The 25,908-nt window shown below is 34.5% G+C and overlaps 1 protein-coding gene and 1 long non-coding RNA gene across 5 annotated transcripts in view; both read left to right on the top strand.

Annotated features, from left to right (window-relative positions):
* Nucleotides 1-17,151, top strand: part of LOC141527759 (tRNA dimethylallyltransferase) — a 112,636-nt gene extending 95,485 nt beyond the window's left edge. For all 4 annotated transcript variants that reach the window (XM_074243406.1, XM_074243403.1, XM_074243405.1 and 1 more), the window contains 5 exons: nt 9,071-9,186; nt 14,972-15,068; nt 16,206-16,319; nt 16,421-16,606; nt 16,687-17,151. In XM_074243406.1, the coding sequence (XP_074099507.1) occupies nt 9,071-9,186; nt 14,972-15,068; nt 16,206-16,319; nt 16,421-16,606; nt 16,687-16,824 (651 nt within the window). In that variant the 3' untranslated portion in view covers nt 16,825-17,151. The remainder of the gene's footprint in view (nt 1-9,070; nt 9,187-14,971; nt 15,069-16,205; nt 16,320-16,420; nt 16,607-16,686) is intronic.
* Nucleotides 17,152-23,530: 6,379 nt separating this feature from the next.
* Nucleotides 23,531-23,761, top strand: LOC141527763 (uncharacterized). The gene is made up of 2 exons (XR_012479244.1): nt 23,531-23,634; nt 23,682-23,761. It is a non-coding gene; the product is annotated as an uncharacterized LOC141527763 (long non-coding RNA).
* The last annotated feature ends 2,147 nt before the right edge of the window (nt 23,762-25,908 follow it).

Here is a 25,908-nt window from a genome sequence, read left to right as displayed (position 1 = left end):
CTACAGATTTTTGTTTTTCGCTATTTTTTAAATGACTAAATTTATAATTGGTAAAATTTAAATTTCGCTAATTTCATTAATATCATTTTTTATTTGCGACAAATTTTACAAATGACATCATCAACTGATTTCTAAATTTAGAGTTAATAAACATTCTATTTTACAAACGGCTATTTTCCAGTAATATTAAAAACATACTTAAATTAATGACCACGATTGTATGTTCGTTTTTAAGGTTATATATAATTATATAAGAATATATATAATTATATATAATTTATATATAACTATACGTCTTTACATATGTTTGTTTTTAAGGTTATATATAATTGCATATAATTTTTATATAACTATACGTCATTACATACGTTCGTTTTTAAGATTATATATAATTTATGTATAACCATATATAATTACTTATAATTCATATATAACTATATGTTATTACATGTGTTCGTTTTTAATATTTGCTCGAGCATAAATATTCAAGTTCTTATCAAGAAAACCTTTGGTTATAATCAAAAAGCGATCATTTTCGTGGGCTTCATAATTAATTGGATTTCCCAACCACAAATAAATTTGTAACTCTCGAGCTTGTTCATTTTGATTAGTTTCTCCTATTTTACATTTAAGCATTTGTACACCTTGAATAATTTTTAAGTTATTAACTTCAAGACTTTCATGTATATTAATCTAGAGGATTTATTAAAATTTAACCAATTAAATAATTATCTTCGAATAAATTAATCTATTCATAGTCAATGAATCTTTCTATCAGTGTATATTGATAATTAATAATTTAAAAACAAAACAAAAAATTTTGTTTATTATCTATCGATCATGCATACGATTTGCATTACTTGTAGTTGTTAAAAACTCTGTTATTCAAGTAAGTCTTATACGTGAACGGGTAAAGTAATAGTCTTTCAAGCGTCAGGTCCCAGGTTCGGTTCCCGCGCGTGACGGTTTTTTTTTTCGATGGAAATAATTCTATATAATCATATATAGTTACATATAATTATATATAGTTATATATAATTATATATAGTTATATATAATTATATAGGGTTATTTTTCATATATGATTATATATGGTATTATATATAATTATGTCTAATTATATATAACTTTTTTTACCTGGGTAGGCAATTAAGTCTGAAGATAAACGGTTGTAAAGTTCCATTGAAGAAGTCTACATCTGAATGAAGCTTGTTGACTATGTTTGCGATTCTATTACGAGGACCATCAATAATATAATTTTTATTAGAACAAGAGGTCTTTAGTAGGCGGTTGTGTCTTAGGTTCTGTTTGTTGTTATTGATGAACTCAAAGTAGTTAGGTACATCAGGGGCATCGATTAGGCCAGTGAAAATCTTGAAAAAGAATATACAGTCAGCAAGTTGTTTACACCTCTCGTAGCTGGATAGATTACATTGCATTTTGGTATCTAGAACAGAGATAGGTGAACCTGATTTGGATATTACAAAGGCCAGCGTCTTGCTGAACTTATGTAAAATTTTTTGGATTTTATTGGATTGTTGTATTGTGTTCGGTGACCAAATGATGGAGCCATATTCCAGTATGGGAGATACCAATGTAAGAAAAAGGCGAACAAGTGTAAGAGGGTTGAAGTCACGGCCCATTCTGTTTATGAGACCAAGCATTTTATAGGCTTGAATCGTTATGCGGTTAATATAGTTGGAGAAAGTGAGTCTATTATCAATCAGTATGCTCAAATCTTTGATCTCTGTGCATTCCTGAATTCTATGCCCATCGAGCGAATAATCAGTGGGTATTGGAGAGTGTGAGCGAGAGTAGGAAATAGCATAGCATTTGTCAGGATTAAGGTACAGTTTGTTTGAGAGGCACCAAGTATGTAGGCAATCGATGTCATTTTGAAGGATGGCGATGTCGAGTACTGCTGTTACGACTCTGTACATCTTTAGATCATCTGCGTTTAGTAGGAAGTCCGAGCGCAGGCTGTCACCGATGTCATTAATAAAGATGTTGAATAAGATAGGCCCTAGGTGTGAGCCCTGTGGGACGCCGGAGGTGGCTCGGTATACTTCAGATGTGTGATCTCCGATTCTGACTTGGAGACAACGGTCTTTTAGATAGGAACAGAACTAGTTTAAAGTACTGCCAGTGAAGCCATGTTTTTCTAGCTTATCCAGTAAAATCAAGTGGTCCACCCTGTCAAATGCCTTGCTGAAGTCTGTGTAGACAGAATGAACGCAGACTCCGTTATCAAGGACATTAAGAATGTAGTTAATATAGCAGAACAGGTTAGTGACCGTAGATTTACCACCGATGAAACTATGCTGCTTGGGTGTAATTTTATTCTTAATGTATGATATAATTTGAGTGAGGATCACTTTCTCCAATAGTTTGGATAGTGCCGAAAGTATGCAGACTGGTCTGTAATTGGAGCCATCTGATTTGCTACCATTTTTATGAATTGGAGTGACATGAGTTTTTCCAGGCTGTTGGGAAAATACCCTGTTCAAGTGATTTATCGAAAATGTGTGTAACTGGGTCGCAGAGACTGGCGGCACAGTTTTTTAATATTTGATTCGGAATGCCATCTGGTTCAGCACCTTTTTTAGCGTCCAAGGATATAAGGTGTTTGAAGACGTCATCATAAGTGGCCTTGAGATTACATTGATCATTGGTGTTTGGTATATGTTGTGCTGAGTAGAATGCGGGTGTGCTAGGTGCGTAGGTGTTCTTGAAAAAAGAGGCAAAGAGGCTACAGATATCTGGTCCAGAGTTTTCTGAGGTGTTGTTTGAGGTCATCGTTGAAGGAATGTAAGAACTATTACGCTTTTTGATTCTTATGAAATCCCAGAATTTTTTAGTATTTTGATGTATGAGTTTCAGTCATGGCCACATAGTTTTTATAGCAAGAGGTTCCCAGTTTTTTACAAATTGAACGGAGATTACTGAAGCTTTTGTAATTAGACGATGTCATTTCTTGTTTGTATCGGCTGTGAGCCTTTTTCTTCAACTTAACTAAGCGAATTAATTCGCTGGAGAACCAGCGCGGGAAGTCGCTCATTTTCTTCGTAAACACTGGAACACGGAGTGTGAATCCTTGGAAGATGGTTTTATTAAACCAATCCACTTTATCGTCAATGTTGTCGATGATGTACAGCTCGGTCCAGTCAGTGTTTATGAAGAATTTGTTGAGTTCAGTATAGTCGATCTTATTGAACATAAATGTAGGAATACTCTGGGGTTGAAGTGCTGATTTAAACTCAATGGAAATACAAAGTGCTGGGTAGTATTTGTCTTCATTTGTTAGTGCAGGTGCCCTTTCAACTGATAGCTGGCGGTTACTAAAACAGAGGTCAAGAATGTTATTGTTTGAGTTTGTTGTGAAGTTTTGTTGGCGGCATTCAAAGGAAGCAAATGATTCAAAAATATGTCTGATACAAGCAGAGGATGGTGAACTTGAAGGTAAATTGTAATCCCCAAGAATTATCATGTAGGCGTCGGTTATTTGCTCCTGAGGCATGAAATGGATTCAATATGTTTGAAATAGGTATCGAACGTAGATTGCGGTGGAATGTAAATACATCCAACAATTAAATTGAGTCTATTTCCTTCTAAATTGATAAAGACTTGTTCTAGGTCATCATTGTCTGAATAAATTTAGTTTACCTGAAGTGTACGTTTAGCTGCGATAAAAAGGCCACCCCCACATTCAAGACCAGTGTTGATGTTAGATCTGTCTCTCCTGAAGAGTGAGAAGGAATTATCAATGACTTCACCGTCGAAGATAGTAGGATGAAGCCATGATTCCGTGACACAAATTATGTCATGAAGGCTAGTTGCTGAGGCGGCGAGAAAACTGCTCAGTTTGGTTCTCAAGCCTCTGGTGTTTTGGTAGAATAATTGAAGGTATTCTGTTTTGACCTTTCCTAGGGATTTCGCGAAAGTTATGAGTAACAATCTTGGGAACACCATTTATGTATTTGATAGTTTTATCAGTAACGCCACTTTTGTTAAGTGAGTCCAGCTGGGAACGCAATGAGTTTAAATGATTTTACTGAGCATTGGTTAGATCAGGTTTGAATCGAATTGATGGATCAGTGTCTCTTGCAGGCTTGGATTTTAAAATAGACTTTGCAATTGAGGCTGATTTAGTTTCGAGCAGTAGAGGACAGTTTTTACCAGCTGACGGTTTACCTAGACGTCTTAGTTTAAATTCGGTTATGTTGCCCAGTTCAGTAGGAAGAATCGTTGATATGAGAGATTTATCATCATTGAGGCGATCGTTGCCAGAGCCTTTCTTAGATTCAGTGGCATTTAAAATAATTACGTTTGCTTCACGTTTTTTGCGCATGTTGACTTCTTTGATAATTTCTTCAGGGTTAAGACTATTGTAAACTTTAAGTTTATTTTCAACTATAGAGTTTCTGCTATCAAGAGTTGAGTTTTGCTTTGAAATTTTGTTGACCTCATCTTGGATAGAGGTTAAACGATTTTCGATGCTAGTGCGGAAATTATAAAACTTATTTTCGAGGTTTGTGAAACGTTGGAGCAACTTATTAATAAGAGGTTTGAGTTTGTCTTGTGCCGATTCACAATCGAAATAATCATCGTTGTAACGGGGTTGACCGCTCAGATTGGCTCCTTAATTAAATAATTAACTAAACAAAATTAAAAACTAAAATTATTAACAAAAGGACGCCACCAGGATTTTTAATCACGGTTCCTGGAACCGGTGCATAGCAGAGAGCTTATCTTAGAGGGAGAGAAAGTGAGGAAGGTGATCTTAAATAAATAAATTTTTATTTAACAACATAATCGCGATTTATTTATAACAAAAATAAGATAACAAAGTATACACGCTCACACTCACACACAAAAATTTTCTTAATCCCGACAGTACCCTCTTACGGAGCGTCTATACTGCGGTTTCTACTTAAATCGCGCTGTCCACCGGACTCTCACGCTCTAAGAATTGGATCACTCTATTCGACAAACCATGAACAAATAGAGTTCGTAATCATTAACTTAATCGCGTTGTCCACCGTACTCTCACGCTCTAAGATTTGGATCGCTCTACTCGGCAAACCATCAACAAGTAGAGTTCGTTTTATACTCTCTATCACACATTACCCACACTAGTCTTCACACACATATCCCACGCTTCTTCACACACACACACACACACACACACACACACACACACACTGATTTACTTTACTTTATTTTTTTCGAATATTGAAAAGAAATTGACAAAAATTTACTTTTGCAAATTACTACATTGACTCAACAAATTCAGTCATTAGCTAATAATTAAATTTACCGAATATTTTCAATTAACAATTTAATTCTCTAAAGTCCGAATTTAATCCGACTTATAATTTTGATTAAAAATTAGTCACGAGTTTAATTCTCAACATTAAAATAATCAATTTCTTGTAGAATTTTCAACACTTTTAATAACGAATATCGGACTTAATAAGCCACGTTGCTAAATAATTGCTTAGGAATATTTTCACGTTGACGAGATAAAATAAACAAGATAAATTTTTCCAGAACTTAAATTCAATATAAAATTTCCTCGTGAAATTTCCGATTAGTTAATTAAAATTTATTAAATAATAAAAAATTATTCTCAGTTAATTAATATCATAAATTTTTGGCTAGGTTTAATAAAACAAATTCTCAATAATTAACATTAAATAAAATATTTGCGCGCTCAAAACAGACGCCAATTTTTATGCTAGTGCGTGGTGATTTTTTGACCTTGGGTATACGTTAACTGCGTTGCACGTTTTACAGAATACTTAACTCATCTGCGAGAATACCATGGAATTTTCTCGAAGAAATTCTATTCGATTTTATTTTATTAAACAAAACAGTTGTACGTGAATCAATTTTCCCGATGTTCGGAATTAATTATAACTAATCAAATAATAAATTTTTATGACATCTAACACCACAAGGTCCTTGAGGAGTCTTCGGGTATAAACCCCCTTGAGGTACTCTCAACGAAACTAGCGAATAGAAAATTTCATTTAATTAACTACTGAATTATAAATGTTACTTAGTGAGAAAAGTTAATTATTAGATTAAAAATGATTAAACGATCCAATTAATAAATGGAAAAGGAGAAGTAACTGAGTATTACACTGTTAAAAATTTTTGTAAAATCACAATCACATTAAAAAACAAATAATTAGTAAAATTACAAATCAGTGTATAGCAATGCAAAATAAAATAAAACTCGTGTAATTTTCCAACACCTGTCAGGGAATCTACTAAGATGTATTGTAATTTTACAATTTTCATGTATAAATTTAACACACATTGTAATATTACAGAACCGTTCGTCAATTTTTAAGAAAAAGCTTTTTAATTTTGCAAACATTATTTGTGATCTGATTCGGCATAATTGTATGTAAAATCACAAAAAATTATTGTAATTTATATTACAATAATCTCATAAAAAATTTTAAAAGCTTTTTTTTATTTTTACAATTTTCATTGTAAAATTACACAGTGCATTGTAATGTTACCTGACAATTTTAATTATATTACACGAATTGTAATTCTACTTCACTGTTTTCCAATTTAAAAAAAAATACTTTTCAGTTTTACAAAAATGAGATTGATGTATCAAAAAACTACAATGTCCTTCATATTTATTTTTACTAATTTTTAGTCTATGGTTGTTTATTTGTAATAATAAATTCGAGGCATCATTTATCTTTTATAAATTTTAATGTTACGCTCAAACGATCATTTCGAAATCTATATATTTGAATGAGTATATGTTAGATTTTAGTTTTTATAATGTTCAATGAATTATAAATAATGTAAAAGTTAATTATTTTCCATCAATAAATAGCATTAAATAAAACAAATAATGTAAATAATAAATACTAAGCCGTTATGTTTAATCACCACATAGGATTAGCTTATAAGAATAATAATATGTTAAACCACCTATCAGTCGTGTGGCGTAGGGCTTTAGGTATCGGTCTGACAAGCGCGCGGCTCGCGTTCGATTCTTAGTTAGGGTAAATATTATTTTCACATTATATCATTTGAGTTGTAAAAAATAGGTCTACGTGAGGTACAAAATCTAGTCAGCGCTTCATAAAAATCAACCACAATAAATATTAAGTCAAATTTTTCTTTTTTATCATTTCAATTCAATTAAAATTCAAGAAAAGTATTGTAATTTAGCAAACTTTGCTAATTTTCAAAATATTTGTAAAATTACAAAACCGTTTTGTAAAATTAGTAACCTCACAGAGGTATATATGTTTTGTAATATTACTATACCCGATTGTAGTTTTAAATGAATGTTTTGCCTATTAGCTTCCAATACATTTTTTGTAAAATTACAATAGAAATTTTTAACAGTGTAGGTAAACCGCGGTCCACTTCTTTCCCACAGAGTAATTCTTGATAATTTGACGATAAAACGACGATATAACTCACTCGTTGAGGATGAAGTCCTAGTTGTAGTTGACTTCCTTCGTCTCGTCACTACTCCGGGGATCGGTCCTTCTTGATTTCTCGTGGCACTCTCTCTGTAGTGGCACTCTCTCTATAGTATCTCGTGGCATCTCTATTTCTCGTGGCACTCTCTCTATAGTATCTATAATAACCCAAAACTACCCCCTCCTATTCTTTTTTTAGGCCCGAAGATCGAGACGCGCCAGTGCTATGTCGAATAATTATCGATATCCGGCGACTTATCGATTAAGGGTAATTTTACCCTGTTACAATACATCAGTATCATTTTTGTAAATCTGGAAAGTATTTCTTTTAAAATTGGAAAATAGTGAAGTAGAGTTTTTTGAAGTTCTTAATTTGAATTTTCTCTCGCATATTCTATACACTCACATTAAGAAGTTCCTCTCCCTAATTCTTTCTCAAACGTTTCCCACCAAAATATCCTGTTACGTGAATGTTGGAACGCTTCACGTCATAATTATCCGTAACTCCTATTCTTTCCCGCTTCACAGCATTATTTTCGAATTTGAAAAAATGTGGAAATCGAATTCGAAAATAATGCTGTGAAGCGGGAAAGAATAGAAGTTACGGATAATTATGACGTGAAGCGTTCCAACATTCACATAACAGGATATTTTGGTGGGAAAAGTTTGAGAAAGGATTAGGGAGAGGAACTTCTTCATGTGAGTGTATAGAATATGCGAGAAAAAATTCAAAAGTAGAATTAAAATTCGTGTAATATAATTAAAATTATTTGGTAACATTGTATTGTATTGTGTAATCTTACAACAAAAATTTTAAAAATAAAAAAAAGCTTTTTAAATTTTTTATGAGATGATTATAATATAAATTACAATATTTTTCTTGTGATTGTTTATACAATCATGCCGAATCAGATCACAAATAATGTTTGCAAAATTAAAAAGCTTTTTCTTAAAAATTGACGAACGTTTCTGTAATATTACAATGCGTGTTAGGTTCATACATGAAGATAATAAAATTACAATACATCTTTGTAGATTTCCTGCCAGGTGTTGGAAAATTACATGAATTGTACTTTATTTCGTATTGCTATGCACTGATTTGTAATTTTACTAATTATTTATTTTATAAAATGATTGTAATTGTACAAAAATTTTTAACGTTGTCGTTTCGACATTAAAATTTGTGTAAGTGATTTCGAAGAAAATTGAACTTTTCTGCCAAGGCACAACAAAATATTTAAATTTTACATGATTTGGCTTTTAAAAATATTGTCGTTTAGGATATCGATCCATTTCAAGTCAAGAAAAGATTACATAGAAATTCATTAGAAATCAATATTTTCAAATTTCATCTCATTCGTATTTTAAAAGAAGCTTTTATTCTGAGCTATCTTGTACTGTTTTTATATTGTTTGTATTATTGCATTTTTTCTCAATTTCAAATTCTTAGAATTTCAAGCCTATTACATTAGAACCACTATAGCTTTCCTTCTCTTTTGAAGTTAAATTTCAAAAGCTCAAATTTATAGGAGTTTTACTGTACTGTTTATTTTTGAAAACTTCAATTGAAACTTTTCTAAATAAAATCACTTTTTTATTTTCAGAAAATATTGGACATAAGACTAGATCGAAGAGTTGATTCTATGCTAGAAGCTGGATTAGTAAGTGAGCTTTTGGGTTTTCATGAACGATATAATCAAGAACGACTAAAAATAAATGCGTAAGTTTATAGAAATTTTTCAATTACTTATGCGGAATAAGTATTACCTTAGCTCAGGTTTGAGAGTTCGGTAAATAGCTGATTACTCATGTTAAGATTACAGCGTGAGTAATACATAAATTGAACAGTTGTTTGACTACGGTAACTCAATTTCCGCACGCAAATTTGTAACAAGGTGTTTCCACGTCCAACTAATGCCATTAACAATTAATTAATAGAAAAAGCTAAATAAATTAAATAAAGAATTGAGATGTTAACGGGCGCCACCAGGTTTTTAAAACAGTGACCTAAAAACCGTAAGAACATAAGAGATATCTAAGGGCAAGCGAGAGTAAAAAAAATCGTCTTAAAATTGTCGTTTGTTTGAGACCTTAAACATGATATAAACCAAGACTATTTTAAGACGCCAAAAAAAATTTAGAGAGCAAATTTTAGAAATTTGGTTCTCGAATTTGTTATGAAAATTAATTTTTAGGGAGTTGCTAGAGGGCAGCAATCGAATACAAACGTGTTTTTTTACTACTCCGTTTACAGTTCAACTTTTAACCAGTGCACAACATTTATAATTATTGATAGTGATATTGCTCAGTGTAAAAAAATTTCGCATCCATTCTAAAATAATAAGTTTTTGAATGACGCCAAATACAATCGCGTTTTAGGCTGGAGAAATCTGTTCACATTTCTGGAGGTTAGGTTTTATGGAAATAAAGAAATAACAGCAGATCCTACCAACACCAATGGAACAGAGACAACTAAGACCTTACTTCGTCTCACCGCAGATAACAGCACACCTACGTTCAACAAACCACCTGTCACTCCGAATGATCTGTCATCTGTTCTTACCACCCAAACGGGGCATTTGCATCTGACTCCACTGCAATCAACACAAAACCAACATCTACCTCTACAGGAGACGAGCTCAGCAAAAAGATTTCTGACCTCCAACAAACGCAAAAGAGAACGTCCTTCAAACATAGCGCTGCTAGAATCTCCCGCCAGCACGACTAGCCAAATCACAGACTAGTTTCAAGTAAATACCATTAAATCGTCCGAAGTGGACCAAACCACACACACTTCGCCAATTGACAACTCTCCGTCAACTAAAATCAGTCAATCCTATTCCTCACCACTGTCAATCGAACAAACCTCATCGGACGTACCCTGGTCAACACAAATGCAAACAATGTCTCCGACACTCAAGGAGGTCTTAAAAACTCTACAAAAATTGAAAGCGGAAGACAAAGACGAGCAAGAAAAAAGGAAAAAAGTACTACTGAATGAAATCAGTTCTGCACGCAAAGAACATACTAAACTATTAAACGCACAAGCTAAAAAACTGCAAGAAGAAAACATAGCTTTTAAACGTCAAGTCAAGGATCTTACCGACCGGGTTAGCGCACTCGAACTAAGCACCCAGTCAAAGGAATCTGATTTTAATATCTCTCAGGGCAATTTGGCTGCCTTGGAAGCTAGAGTTTTTAAAGGAAGTATAAATTTCATAGGTAAAATCAACAGAAAGAACAATATCATCGTTATAGGTTTACTTTCAGACTCACAAAACGCAACTGATACACTCTCTGACTTCATTCTGGAGCACTTTCAAATAGAGTGCGCACTTATCTCGGCCAACTGGATTTACAATAAAAATAGACCGAGATCTATTACAGCCGTACTAAGAGACAACAACATTAAGAGCACCATCATGTCCAGAAAGAAAAGCCTCAAAGTTGCGGTGTATAGTGATCATGATCTTACACCTTCCAAGGAATCCACTACCAACAAACTTCGCCTGGAAGCCAAAAAATTAAGAAGCGAAGGCAAGACGGTCATGATAGGGCACCTGCGTATATATGTCAATGGTGAAAGTTATAAATTTGACCCAATTTCACAATCGGTCATCCAAGTCAATACTACAAATGATCCTAAACCTCCATCCAACTCCGATAATACTGCAATGACGATATCTCCGTCAGAGACTAGTCAGCAGTTTCAATAAATCATTTAACTTTTGCAACACTCCGAATTACAACACCCGTAACACAGTACTAACCTTCTAGAACGTCAGAGGTATAGCTAAGCTATACGACTTCACTAACCCTCCAAGTGATATTTTCTGCATCTCAGAAACCTGGATGACTTCAGACAATGTAACACTAAGCAATAGATTCAGTAGCTGGACTAAAATCGTCTCCCTAACTTTAAAGAGCAATACACGTGGGCGGGGTAGCGGTGGCCTACTCTTACTCACTCAAAGCCAGCACACAACAGTTCTGAACCAAACTAAGGACTGGGTCATCTTCAAATGCGCCACCAATGGCCTCACACTAATCATCGGGTCATTCTATTTCAAACTCGACCAAAAAATCTACTTATAATACTGTAAAACCTACAACTAATATTAAACGATATTCTAACGCAACACTTCGACGCGGTTATCATGGAGGGTGAATTTATTGCTAGAATTAATACCTGCCTTCAGCCAACTAGATTGGTCTGTGACAAAACAACCAGCAAACAAGGCGCTATCGTCCTGGAGTTCATGAATACCAACGGTTTTATCCTCCTCAACGGGCGCACACCTAGTGATTATCCAGGAGGCTTTACATTTAGAAATGCCCTTGTAAAAGCTCAGTTGACCTGATCTGGGTCAACACATTAGGTATTAATCTGGTTAAAGAAATCAAAATCGACTACATTATTACCAACTCTGATTACCATCCAGCATCAGTCATTCTAGATAAAAACAGTCTTGTTAATGAAAATTCTACATCTTCAGACTCACCTCTCCCGCCAACCTTAAGATGGGACCCTTTATCTGCTGACACCTATCGTGATATCCTCCGCTGGTCACCTTCACTAGGCCAATACTCTATCCTGTATTCTAAGAGAAACCATAACAGAAGCAGCTCCTTCAACGAAAATGATAAAAAAAATGTCATTAACAATTCAACCGGAACACACAAACCATGGTTTGACCTGGAATCCAAAAGCAATAAACTAGAAACCAGCACGATCCTCCAACACTGTAAAAATATGGGTCAAAACTCGCCAATTTGGGAACTGTATCTGGTTGAAAAAAAAATGTGGAAAACGGTTGACCCTAAAGGCCATCCCTGCAACTTCCCGCTAATTCCATATCTAAGCGCTTAAAATTGCACTGTTATGACGTTTTTGAGCTCTTCGAGTCTAAAAGTATAATTTATGAGTTATTTTGAGCCCTCCAAGCTCGAAGAGATTGCTTTTCTATGCTTTTGAGCTTAAAAGTCTGAAAGAGATTTGATAAGACACTATTGTTTGAATTTTTAAACCGCAATAACTTTTGAATGAATACACCGATTTTCACGCGGTTAGCAGCATTCGACGCAGTTTTCCAAGCCTTACAAAAAATCTCAAATTTTGAATTGATTGCGCTAGGAATTTTGGAGTTATTTCGTGAAAAAAAAAACACTTTTTTCGGTTTTCTTTCGTTCACGATATCTCTCTAACGAATTAACTGATTTTGTCCGGACTGGTAGCGATCGAAGTGCTTTTTTAAGGTTAAGAGCTGATTAGCTTTTGAAGTTGAACCATCAAGCCGAATCGGTCCAAATAGTTTTCAAAATCTAAGTTTGGTCAAGCCCTTTCGAATGGTACTAACCGCGATGAAATCGGTCAAGCCGTTCGAAAGTTATAAATAGTTTTCACACACACACACACACACACGCGCGCGCGCGCGTCAGGGAAGCTTCCTAGGACCTCGAAACGTCGAGAAGACTTGATGAAGATGAAGACGAAGATGAAGACTTGATTTTTGCAAAGAGGGGTGAAAACAATAACTTCCCGATTTTTGAAAATCTTCGATTTTTGTAGCGGGAAGTTAAAAAAATAGTACTTTAAGCTGCTTAAATTAAACGCCAAGCAATGCCACGAGGCTATCATCGACCAGTTCAGCTACTCTACGAGCCGAGCTGATTTCTGGAAAATAATTAAACTAGTCAAAAGACGACCTGTTAAAGCCAATAATATACCACTAGACATCTGGCATAACTTTATTAATTCCTTCCCTCCAAGAACATCGTGCATCCTCGACCTACCTCACTGCAACCACAACGCTTTGGACCAGGAATTCATAAAGAATGAACTGGTCAGTAGCATAAACAAAAGTAAACGTGGCAAGGCTCCAGGACTAGACTCCAGCAGCAATGACTTTTTTTTTAAAGAGATCCACGAAAATTGGCTACTTTACATACTAACTCTCTGCAACAAAGTCCTTGATACAGAAACTATCCCAGATGATTGGGCTAAGGTCGTTATGTTTATGCTATTCAAAAAAGAAAACAATCGCGATCCCAGTAACTGCAGAGGCAAAGCCTTAATTAACTCAATAACTAAGATCTTAGCACAAATGCTCTATGATAGGCTGAAGCATTAGGCGACATCCCAGAACTTGATCCCTGAAGAGAAAGCGGGGTTCTGTATTGGAAAAGGCACTTCTGACAACGTATTTGTACTTCAAACTTTGTTGCAAATGCAATTACGCTTTCCAGGCATCACCGCATTTGCATCATTCGTCGATTTTAGGAAAGCCTTGGATGAAGTTCCACATGAAAAACTTTGGACTAAACTAAACAGATGAAAGTCAGCAGCAAACTCATCAGGATCCTGATAAGCTTGTACAAAAAGGCAATAATGTTTATTAGGTCAGACACGTCACTTTCAGAACCAATAGAAACGACAAAAGGAGTTCTTCAAGGCAACGTTCTCAGCCCGTTACTGTTTATCCTTTGTATTGCGGATATCATCGATTTTTTTAGAGTTCGAGGAACAGAAGAACTGAGTCTGGACGAGTTCACCCAGGTCGTGATTCTACTATTTGCTGATGACATTGTTATCGTTGCCCACTCTGCATCGAAGCTCATACTTACCCTCAAGATTTTGGAAAACTACTGCGACCTTAATGGACTCTCAATTAACATCGATAAGACCAAAATAATGGCTTGCAGAGCCTCTGAAAGACTCAAGAAAAGCGACAACAATTTTAAATTTAAAAATAGAACAATTGAAGTAGTTAAATCCTATACATATCTTGGAGTTCCCCTCTCAAGCAATCTTCAAGGCAAGCTAGCTTTCGCTGATGCAGTTAGAAAAGGCAACCAGGCTGCTGATATAGTATACACAATTCTTTCTCGACTCAAGGCTGAGACATGGCATAGCAAGGAGCTCTTCAACAGCCTAGTAAAATCGACACTATTATACCTCGCACACATTTGGGGACTACAAGAGGAATCTTACGAAAAACTTTAATCCGCACATTGCTCTTACTTCAAGAGAATCTTACACCTCCCCAGTTGCACACCACACTACGTACTCCGCCTAGAGCTAAACCTGACACACATTGTCCTGTAAGTGCTAAATCAAATCTTCAATTGGGTAATCAAAGTCCTGGATATGGAGGATTCCCACTGACCAAAAATCTAAAAAATCCTAAACTATTGAAAATTTTTTTAAGACTATTTTAAGATTTTTTCGGGACTATTTTAAGATCCTTTTAAGACTATTTTGAGATGCTCTATAATAATTTTTCGGAGCTATTACGGTGATATCGTCTTAAAATACTCTGAAAATTTTTTGATGATTTTTTTAAGACTTTTAAGATTTTTTAAGACTATTTTAACATTTTTTCAAGACTATATTAAGATCCTTTCAAGATTATTTTGATACGCATTTTCATCAGAAAGATATTAAGTCGTACATTTTAAGATCTGGATTAATTTTTCTAATGTTATTGTCAATATTTACATTCCAGATTACCTGATTATACCAAAGGTATATTCCAATCAATTGGTTTCAAGGAGTTCCACAACTATTTGATTTTGCCAGACACGGAGAAAAGAAGTGAACAGGTATTTTTGAAAACATTGATAAATTTATTAATTTTAATCAATATTTAACCGTCAGAACGAACATCTTCAAACAACATTTCAAAGTTTATTTATGGAAAGAAATTTTCGTTGAAAATTATCGTTCAATTCACTGTAATCGTGAGACAAAATGCGGCCCTTTTTCTTACTACCATTTTTGAAATTACAGTAACGAACTAATTTATTTACTTCATGGTAGACTCCATAAAACTTACCAAAAACCTGATACAATGTACGGTAAACTAGGGTAAAATTGATTGAAAAAAAGTTAAAAGTTTTCTCATTTACTGACAAATGATTAGGTCATGCCATTCGTCCCACGATGACCGTGAATTTAACCGTAATTTTAAAAGCAAATTTCTTTCAGCGTACATAAGTTCATACTGATTCTATTTTAGAGTTGAAATTTATTTTAAAGCGAAAACGATAATTTTGTTCAAAGTTTAGGTTATCAAGTTTTTTGAAGATTAAACAATGTTTATTTACGCACTTCTTAAAAAATTATGCGAAATATGTCAAGGTGTTTTTATTAGCAGCTAGTGAACTTGAAACTTGAAACAAATAATTTTTCCAAGATAAAATTTTCTTTTGCGAGTGTTTTCATACTTTTAAAATTTTATGTCTCCGGGAAAGTAGCGGAAAGTTCAATTCTATGGTAAATACCTAGTTAAATTAATGTACCACCGATTTATGTTCTTTGAATGTTAAAATGGATGGTAAAAAATCTAGAGAACGGTTGAACCTGTAGATCATTGTACTTTTGACCATAACGTTCACAAATATACATGATTGTAAGTAATTGAGCTCTATAAGTTCCAAAATAATATTTGTAGAATACTTTTAAGCTTAATAATCGGACGGTCATTTAAAAAATCCGAATGTTATTCTAAAGAAATACAATTGTAAAAATAATGAACTGTAATTTCCCTTCAATGAATCAACTAATTTTGATGTAGCTTACAGGACTCGATGTCATTTTTTACGACTAAAAGCTGATTAGATCTTAGAAAAAAACTTAGAGGACAAACTTTGTTTTTGGTTTAATTTATAAAATATTGTATGCCTAGATATAATGATTTGTATTGATTTGAGAGAAAGTTACATTGTATGACGTTACAGGGAATAGCTCTTCTTCGGCAAGGAATATCGGATCTTAAATTGGTAACGAGAAGATACGCTCGACGACAGCAAAAATGGATAATGAATCGTTTTATAAAACGGATTGATCGACAAGTAAGTAAAAATATTGTTCACAAAGAAATGCATATTTTATTTATCAGTAAGTAGTTTATATTTTTTATAAATGTAACGGATTCCATTTGTTTCACATCAAGGTACCTCCCGTATATGATTTGGATTGCACCAATATTGAGGAATGGAATTCTAAAGTCCTAGAATCTGCTATTGAAATTATAAATGCCAAGTTAAGAGGCGATGTCCATACTCAAAAGCCTCTTAATGGAAGTAGCCTAGATGAAAAGTTTTCTGATAGTAGTAACGAAGAAAGTCATTGGTGTGAGGTAAAAAGAGATTTTTTTTTGTATTTTTGCGTAAGAATATTGCACAGCTTTAGTAAAATATGTTTTATGTTATTCCATAGATTTGTCAAAAAATATTGATTGGAGAATTGCAGTGGAAGTCTCACAAAAATGGCGCCAAACACAAAAAAATGGAAATAAAGAAACGGAAAGTTATGTCTCATCATATTAATGAAAATAAAATTTCTTTTATATGTTAAGGCCATAACTATTGGTGTAATTATCACATCATATTTTTAATTGTCAAATGTGCATTTTTACTCATTATTATTGCATAAACTCAAGGAATTAAAATTCTTGAATGGACTTAGATTTGATTAAACTTTCAAAAACTATCCAAATAGCATTTTAAAATAAATGTTAATAACTCGTGTTTAGTTATTCAACAATAGAGTTCAATTGTTATATTATCCGTAAATGACGATTCTTGTACATTCGAATTGTCATAATCGAGAAGTTGTATGTTTTGTGATTTATCGTTTGTCTAAAGTTGAGTGAAAAGTATTAAAATATAAAATAAAAAAAAATATTTTGATAATTATTTTTAAAAATCTATATTTAAACATTAGTGACGTCATTATATGGGTTGTACAACGTTATCACCCGTTGAGTTGGAAAAATGTCCCTGTCAACGATCTCATCTAAAATGAAAATTTAAACGTCAATTACAAAATTTAGGTTGCATTTTGTATGAAATAAGTTAATAAATCCAAAAAAATTAGTAAAACGGTTAGCCCTGAACGCCATGTCTGCAACTTCCCGCTAAATCCAGAACTACACGGAAAAAAAACTATATGAAAAATTACAATAGTAATATCGTAATCCAGGACGATACTTTTAGTATCTTGATTTTTACGATGTTGCCGTCTACAGAATACAATTTGAATTATTGAAAATTACGATGTTATTTAGTAAAATTTTTTTTTTTGTAAGAGCAAGTGAATAAGAACGCATACTATATGTTTTAATAAAAGAAAGACAGAGTTCAGTAGTATGCGGCGTCACGACCGAAAGCTGATGGCCAACTACTGTATGGAGGGTCTTATTATGTGACTGAACAGTAAGTTTAGATATTCTCTCCGATAGCGTTAGGGGATAAACCTTGGACTTGTGGCGGAGAGGACTCTGGGTTCGATTCCTCGGTGATGCAGAATTATTTTTTTCGGTGACCTAAGCTTGTTTTTAATTTGAGTGATAGAAATTTACGATGCTGCATCGTAAAAATTACGATGTTTGAGTTTAGGTCCGGCCAGTGTGGCCAGATCGTGCGATTTTTTTACCCCCACTTTGTACCGCTTTCAATGTAGTCAGATGAGAGTGTCCTACAAAGTGGGGGTAAGAAAAGAGCACGTTCTGGCCACACTGGGTCCGGCACTACAATATTCTATACTAAAAATTACGATGTTTTCATCGTAATTCTTCATACAGTTTTCTTTCCGTGTAGGCGCTTAAAATTGCACTGATGACGTTTTTGAACTCTTCAAGCTCAAAAATACAATTTATGTGTTATTTTGAGCTCTCCGAGTCCAAAGAAATAGCGACTGATAGAATTTTCATAGAACATTATTTTTTGACTTTTCAAATCACAATAACGTTTGAATGAATCAACCAATTTTCACGCCGTTAGCAGCATTCGAGGCAGTTTTTTCAGTCTGATAACAAATCTTTGAGCTTGAATTGATCAAATTATGAATTTCAGAGTAACTTCGAAAAGACAATTTTTTTGGTTTTCTTTTGTTCATGATATTTCTCGTACGAATTGACCAATTTTGAGCATCTTGGCGGCGATCGGCGTGTTTTTTTTTATGTTAAAAGCTGATTAGTTTTTGAAATTTATCGCTAGAGCCGTTTGAAAGTTATTCCAAAAAATGTCGGAGTTATGTTAAAAAAACACTTGTTTCCAAAGATTTTGTCGACGATATCTCGCGAACCAATCAACCGATTTTCATGTTCTTGGTAGCAATTAATGCGGTTTTTTGAGCTATAATGATTATTGTATCTCATCTGAAACTATCCGGAAAGAAATGTCGAAGTTGTGTCAAAAATAGTATCTTATGACCCTGGGCCAGAAAGTTAGATTTCCTGGCGCATGTGATATAATAGTCGAGGCCATTATATCACATACGCCAGGGCATCTAACTATCTGGCCGTGGGTCGTATACTATTTTTCTTGATTCTCCATCGAAAGAATCGTTCGCCGGGGCAAGGTGGGGGGCGCCCGACTTTCGCAAATCCGAGGCGAAGCCGAGGTTCTTGCTGGTCGGGGCGGGCATTGAAAACATTTACGAGAAAATAATCTCATAATAAAAATGAAAGGCTAGCTATTGTTTTAAGTTAACAGTTACAAAACAAAATTCATTATCTTGTATAAAAATAATAAAGAACACTTTGTATAATTTTAGTATCATTCAATAGTCATATTATATTAGCTTAGTAGTATTATTGTGTTATTAATATAAATAGATTTTCTATGTATGTTTTATTAAGTTTTTCTTTAAATTAAAAGCTAAAGGATAAAATTTATTATTTGATTTGAAATACGTGTCATAAATCATTACTAAATTTAATGTTACAATTAGTAATACTGTATTATCAATCATTTAAAAGTAGACTAGTACTTATATAATCTTTCTTTGCTCTGTCTTAAGCATTATTTTCTTTGTTACAATTGCACTTAGTAACATAAAATATGCAGTTATTGAAAATACAGTTTTCAAATTTTACATGATCATTTAGCGTTGTATTTACACTATCAAGGTTTTGAGTATTCAATGGGTGTCTGATTTTTTATTTTTTACTTGGAGATGGCTGCACAGTTGATTTATTCGAAAAGGTGAGTTTATAAACTCCCGGAAGTTATAACTCCTGGTTTATTCAAAAATAATTGTTTTTTTCTGATGTCTGAATCATTTTGATTATTAACTAGTACTAAAATTGGATTTTTTCTCGCTGTTGTAAAACCACTCGGTTCATTTTCAACTAATATAAAGTAAATTATGATTTAACTATGAAATATGAAATATACGCTATGGAGACGGAAATCTTTATTTATTACTGTTATGATTGTTATGATTGTATTGATCTTTACTTACTAATGGGAGCTTGATTGATGTCATTAATTGTAAAATCATCTTCGAAATCTTCCCAATTCGAATTAAATTCAGAATTCGTATTCTCAGAATCAATGGTCGTTTGCCTGCTGGTGAATGGTTGAGGTTGAATATCCACAAAATTAGAGCTTTTTTGATTAGTAGTTTGAAATTTTTCTTCAATATTTTCATTGGATTTTTGAAATCACGATAAATCATCTCTATGTTTTGCAAAGAATTTTCAATGTATCCTTGTGCTATTAAGTCAGAACGCTATCTCCCTAACTGTTTGATCGTTTGTATATTTGCACCAGGATCAGACAGTAGGGTGGCAGACGTTTTGCGAAAGCAGCGTCCTGTAAATCTCTTTGAATTAGGCAAGTTTAGAAAAGAGGCCATTTTTTCTGGTACAGCTCCGATTGTGTGTCTTCCCATTGGTTGTCGACTACATGTACCCTTTGAATATTTGATGAAGAACCTGTCACTGAATTGTTCGCGTGGTCTTAATAATATATATTCTTTTACGATGTCGTAGAACAGACTTCCAATTATAAATTGACCAGCGTAGTCATTTTTGTTGTGATTTATTGACACTAAATACTTATTATTTGTCTTCTACTTCTTCTACTTTTAGATTTGTTATTTCGTCCCATCTCAGGCAACCACAGATTCCAAATATCGAAATGACCTATAAATATTGAAAAAAAAAAAGGTTAACAATGGCTTTGGAGTTAATTTTTTAAAAAGTAAGAAAATAAAAAACTTTTACCTTCATGGCTAAAAATGAATGGTTTGGAGCATCTTTCACAAATTTTTTTATTTGGTCTCACCGAGGAGCGAAAGCTTTTTTTGGTTTATAACCTTTAACATTTGTTTTTATTAAACTCTTTATGTTTTGTCGGAAAGTACTTAATGAGCGCAATTTCCGTATTTCTTAAATTTTAATTTTAATGATATCAAGAGGTTAGGTAAATTTTTATTAAATGATTACACTCGATGTTTTGAGGATAAATTATGAGAAGAATTTATTGCCTCAAAGAGATGAAAACCTCCAGCAAGTGCTGAAGGAAAAACTCATCGAAAATGTACACAGTTAGTGTGTATGTGTGTGTAATTGTGTATGTATGCTATGAGAAATTGCGTCTCAAGAAGAGACTCAATAGGGGTGAGCTGAGTCGCCTAATTAATTAGCTGGTATAGGAACAAGTTAGATGGTTGATTAACTAATACAAGGATTAGTTGTATATTTAAATTATGATAGTACAGTGACTAGTTGTCGTTGTAATAAATACTAGTACAGTGACTAGTAAAGTTGTAATGAAATGTTAGTACAGGAGTAGTTGTAATAAATGAACACTAATATAGAGATTAGTTATATTTGATAAAGACTAGTACAGGGACTAATAGTAATAGTTAATGAATGTAAAAAATTATCAATATTGAATTATATTAAGTTAAGTTAATTATTGCATGTCAATTCTAGTAAGTTAAGAACAATGGCCGCGATGCCGTTACAATTAAACAAAATACGACGTAATAGATTGCCGCGATGGCGTCGTTACAAAATTACCCGAGATTCTTATTGACACTATTTATTGAAGATAAAATCACTATTATAGATCATTAAGATAATTGATTAATTAAACTGAAGTTAATATTGATATTTAAGGAAATAGAATGCGTGGAGATACGATGTAAGAATTATGATTTTAGTTTTTATAAACAGATCACGTGAATATTCACAGAATGTCGTACAAGTACCGACGTCCAAGCACAACTGTTGCTCCCGCAAACGCATTGCCTCGTGCCAGCCGTCTTCTCTCCCACGTACGACCGTGCACATGTGCATCAGCCATAATGTCGTACGAACGGCTACGGAATTTAGCGATGTGACCCGAAGCTCTCGTGTCATATAAATTACCAATACAAATATAATCGTATGCATGTAGAGATCATGGTCTCTGTAAATGCGTTAGGCTAAACACTTAAAGTTTAAAAAATTATTAATATTAATATTTTCATTTACACTCAACGTTTTTTTCAACATGCTCCAAATAGACTATAGTCTTGATGGTTTTAGTTTAGCTTTTAAACCTTCAAAGTAAACAACCGAATTGTTTTCCTCCGACGTGGACAAAGAATTTTCGTTTTGTTCTTGCCATTTTTTATAATTATTATAGACAAGCAGATACCGATCAGACAATTTTTTAGGGTATGATACAGTGTATACTATTTTCTTCGCTTCTTCGTCAAAATTTTTTATAATTTCATCTTCGTCGATAGATCACTCAGATGATGAGTCGTCCATTAATATTTTTTTGGAGAACTTATCAAAAAAACTTAATGACAATATTGTTTTTTTTTTTTTTTTAATTACACTGAAAAAAAATTTTGTTACCAAAGCTTTCTAGTAGTTAGTTACATTGTAACAGGGTAAAATTACCCTTAATCGACAAGTCACCGAATATCGATAATTATTCGACATAGCACTGGCGCGTCTCGATCTTCGGGCCTAAAGGGAGAATAATAGGAGGGGGTGAGTTTGGGTTAAAATAGGTGAGCCGTGCAGCGGAACAGGGAGAAGTAGTGTGACCGCCAGACTGAGTGCCACGGAAATCAAAAAGGACCGTTCCCGAGAGTAGTGACGAGACGAAGGAAGCCAACTACAACTAGGACTTCATCCTCAACGAGTGAGTTAGATCATCGTTTTGTTCGTCAAGGTGTCAATTATTGCTCTGTGGGAAGGAAGTGGACCGCGGTTTATCCAATGCCCAGTTACTTCTCCTAATTATTTATCAATTGGATCGTTAATCGACGAAAATTTAATTCAATAAATAAATCGTAGAACATTTGCTAGTTTTTGGATTGAGTGATTTTCATGGGGGTTTATACCCGGGGATCGCTCGATCGACCTTGCGGGGGAAGTTTTAATATCTAAAAGTTTTCAATCAATTACTAACATCTAAGAAAATTCATTAAATTAATTTTTCAATAATTAACTGAGTAAAATTGATTAACTTTTGTCATTGAGAAAAATAGATAAAATTTTTTTTGTTCGTGAAATTTTCGTCAAGCGTCAGTTTTGTGTCGCATAAATTCCAATACCCAAGGTCAAGCAAGACTTGACTAGCGAATGTTCTAGCAAATAAATTTGACTATTTCGACTCGTGTCAAATTTTTATAAGTTATAAGACGAGTAGAACGCTAGTGATAATGTTTTATATCAAGAATTAATTATTAAGAATTCTATATTGAGAATTAATTATCGAGGATAATATAGAGTGGAAAATTATTGAGAATATTATATTATAAAATTATTCCGTCAAGTGTGAATTTAATAATTTTGGGATTAAGTCCGTGAATTAATTAAATTAATTTTACTCTAATTTGATAATTATCGGCATGGACATTAAGTCCTAGGAATTAGTTAATTGAGTCAAAAATTGTCATAGTAAAAGTTTAATCAGAATTAGTTAATTAAACTTATGTTAATAATTTTGAAGTGATGGTAAAGGTTTATGTTGTGATTAAGTTAATTCAAGGCATTAAGCCTTTGGTTCTATAGAGATTAGTTCAAAGCTATTTAGAGATTGATTGTAAATTGAAAATTGTCGTTAAAAAAAAATTTACCAATGATTGAATGATTGAATATTGTAATTAACTTTAATTCATTCATTCTATTAAAATTGTAAAATCAATTAAGTGAAGTGTGGGTTATGTGTGTGAAGAATTGAACGGGTTATGCGTGATAGAGAGTGTTAATAGTGTTAAGTTCGGCAGTCCTGTGGACTTAGTTTTAAGTTGTAAAGTGTGTAAAGTTAGTTAGTTTTGGTCGTCCGGTGGACGTTAAATTTTAAGTTTAGTTCTAAGACAGGTGTGGGAGACCGTTTGTTCGAAAAAGCCCAATTAGTTCTAAGACAGGTGTGGGAGACCGTTTGTTCGAAAAAGCCCAATTAGTTTTAAGACAGGTGTGGGAGACCGTTTGTTCGAAAAAGCCCGTCTAGTCATCGTATCGTCATTGGAAGGTTCGTTTGTAAATATCGTTTATTTCGCAGTTGTTCTCCGCTTCGTTAGATTATAAGTGTGTGAGTGAGCGCTTAAATTTGTAAAGTTTGTTAAATTTTTATTGTTAATAAATATCGATATATTGTTAGTTAAGATTTTATTATTCAACAGCACCTTCCTCCACTCTCTCTACCCTAAGATAAGTTTTCTCAGCTCTGGACCGGTTCCAGGAACCGTGATTAATAATCTTGGTGGCGCCCTGATAGTTTTTATTGTTGTTAGTTTTGTTTAGTTATTTATAAAATTGATTAGGGGCTAACCTGAGCAGGTAAAACTGTTACAACATGTAAACACTTCCCGTAGCTAAACGTACTGTTATTGGGACAATACTACACTGTTCATGTAACTGACTGTTATTCAGCTGGGTACGATATTGATATTGTGGCCTGGTACTGATGATCAATGTATTGATCATCAATACGAATTGATGATCTTACGGGTTTTGATGTCAAGATCTCGTAAATCCTTCCGGGCCAATTTCAGGACACCGAAAGAGTAGAGTAAGACTGGGACAGCGAGCATATTAGTAGCTGAGACTTTGTATTTCCCGGAAAGTTCGGAGGCCCAAATTTTCCGGAGTCTCCTAACATACTCGCTCTGGAGAGTTGCTCGGACTTCAGAGACCGCATGCATGCGGTGCTCTTCCATTCCTAGATATCTATACAACTCCCCGGCGTCTAATTGTCTTAAGACGCTCCCATCTACTAACTCAACATCATCACCCGTATCTGAGCACTTACCCCTCGCCAGATGTATGACCGCACTCTTGTCCAACCTAAAAGACATTCCGACATCTCGTGTGTACTCTGCTACGATGTTAAGGACCGTCTATAGATGATCTTCATCAGCACTATAACATCGGTCTTTGGTGTCAGAAACCGTGAAGGGCTGGATTGAAACAACGAGTTGTCGACCAACCGCTTCAGCCTTTTCTCTAGTGACTTTTTGGCAGTCACTAGAGCCCTCAATTTATTGAGAGACTCTTCCTTAATGACAAGAAGAGTACGCTTATTCAGTGTGTGATGACACTACCGAAGTTCAGCAGCAATGCGCCGAATTCAGGGCGTGTATGCTCTTTGAGTTGTTTCAAACTCAATCACACACTGAATGCGGGAGACCTGTTTCCGGGATCTGTCAATTTTGGAACCAAGTTGTGAGATGCGCCGTCTCAACGTTGCCTCGATCGAGAGACAATATCTCTCTCTCGGAAAAGCCGAAACTGCTGCACCATACACAACCTGGCTCACAGTGAGCAGGATGGAATTCACCAGGATGTTTGCACGAAGATCTTCATTTACCGCGTCAAGCTGTTGTTGGGAGTAAGTTATCTTTTTAGATATACTTACTTGCCGTCCTACAAAGAATTGTTGTTGTCCAAGGAGGAACGGCGTCGCTCTTGGTGTAATTGCACCGGAAAAAAGAGTCTATTAAACTGGCTTCTATCCGGCACGAGCGATCTTCTATGACGCCGAAGATGAGCGGCATAGTAACGCAAGTGTTTAGGTGTAAAATGCGCTAACTTCGGATGCATATCACTCCAAAGAGTGTGCATCCGGGCCATATAACCGCTCTCCCGCGGCTCGCTACGTTGGTAGCATACCAAGAGATCGACTCGTAGTTCCTCCGTCCACTTAAAGTAAGTCCTTAAAGCGCCAGGGTCGTCATCATTCATCGGGTCCAGCGTGCGCCTCCCACCTGATAAATGGTCCTCATCCGAAAAGGACCCGGTTACGGTTTGATGTAACTCAGAATTACAATGCAGTGGGTAGTTGGCCGACTGCAAGGGCTACGTCGTTCGCCTACAGACCTGATGTTATGGTCTGCGTTTCCCGCGATGCGCCGCTTGGAGGCCACGTAGCAAGCACCGCTTATTATTATTATTATTATTATTATTATTATTATTATTTGTTATTAATTGCTCAGGGGGGTTTTCCCCGGAGTCCGACTCTCCGAGGGCCCAGCCTGAGCGCCATCCATTACTGCTGCACCACTCCGCTCAACAAGGCGGTTAGTGAGTGCAGCAGGCCAAATTCATTTTCCTAAGTAGACGCAGGGATCCCAAAATGACAGCCTTTTGCATCCGCACTGCTAGAGACACGGCTGCTGAACTGCAAGCCGGTATCTTCGCAA

Source organism: Cotesia typhae, unplaced genomic scaffold (genome assembly GCF_013202065.1).
Source record: "Cotesia typhae breed Kobodo isofemale line unplaced genomic scaffold, CoteBio_Ctyphae contig_4, whole genome shotgun sequence".
NCBI classification, from domain to species: Eukaryota; Metazoa; Arthropoda; class Insecta; order Hymenoptera; family Braconidae; genus Cotesia; species Cotesia typhae.
Note: the sequence above shows the minus strand (reverse complement) of the source record. Positions and strands in the feature narration are given on the sequence as shown.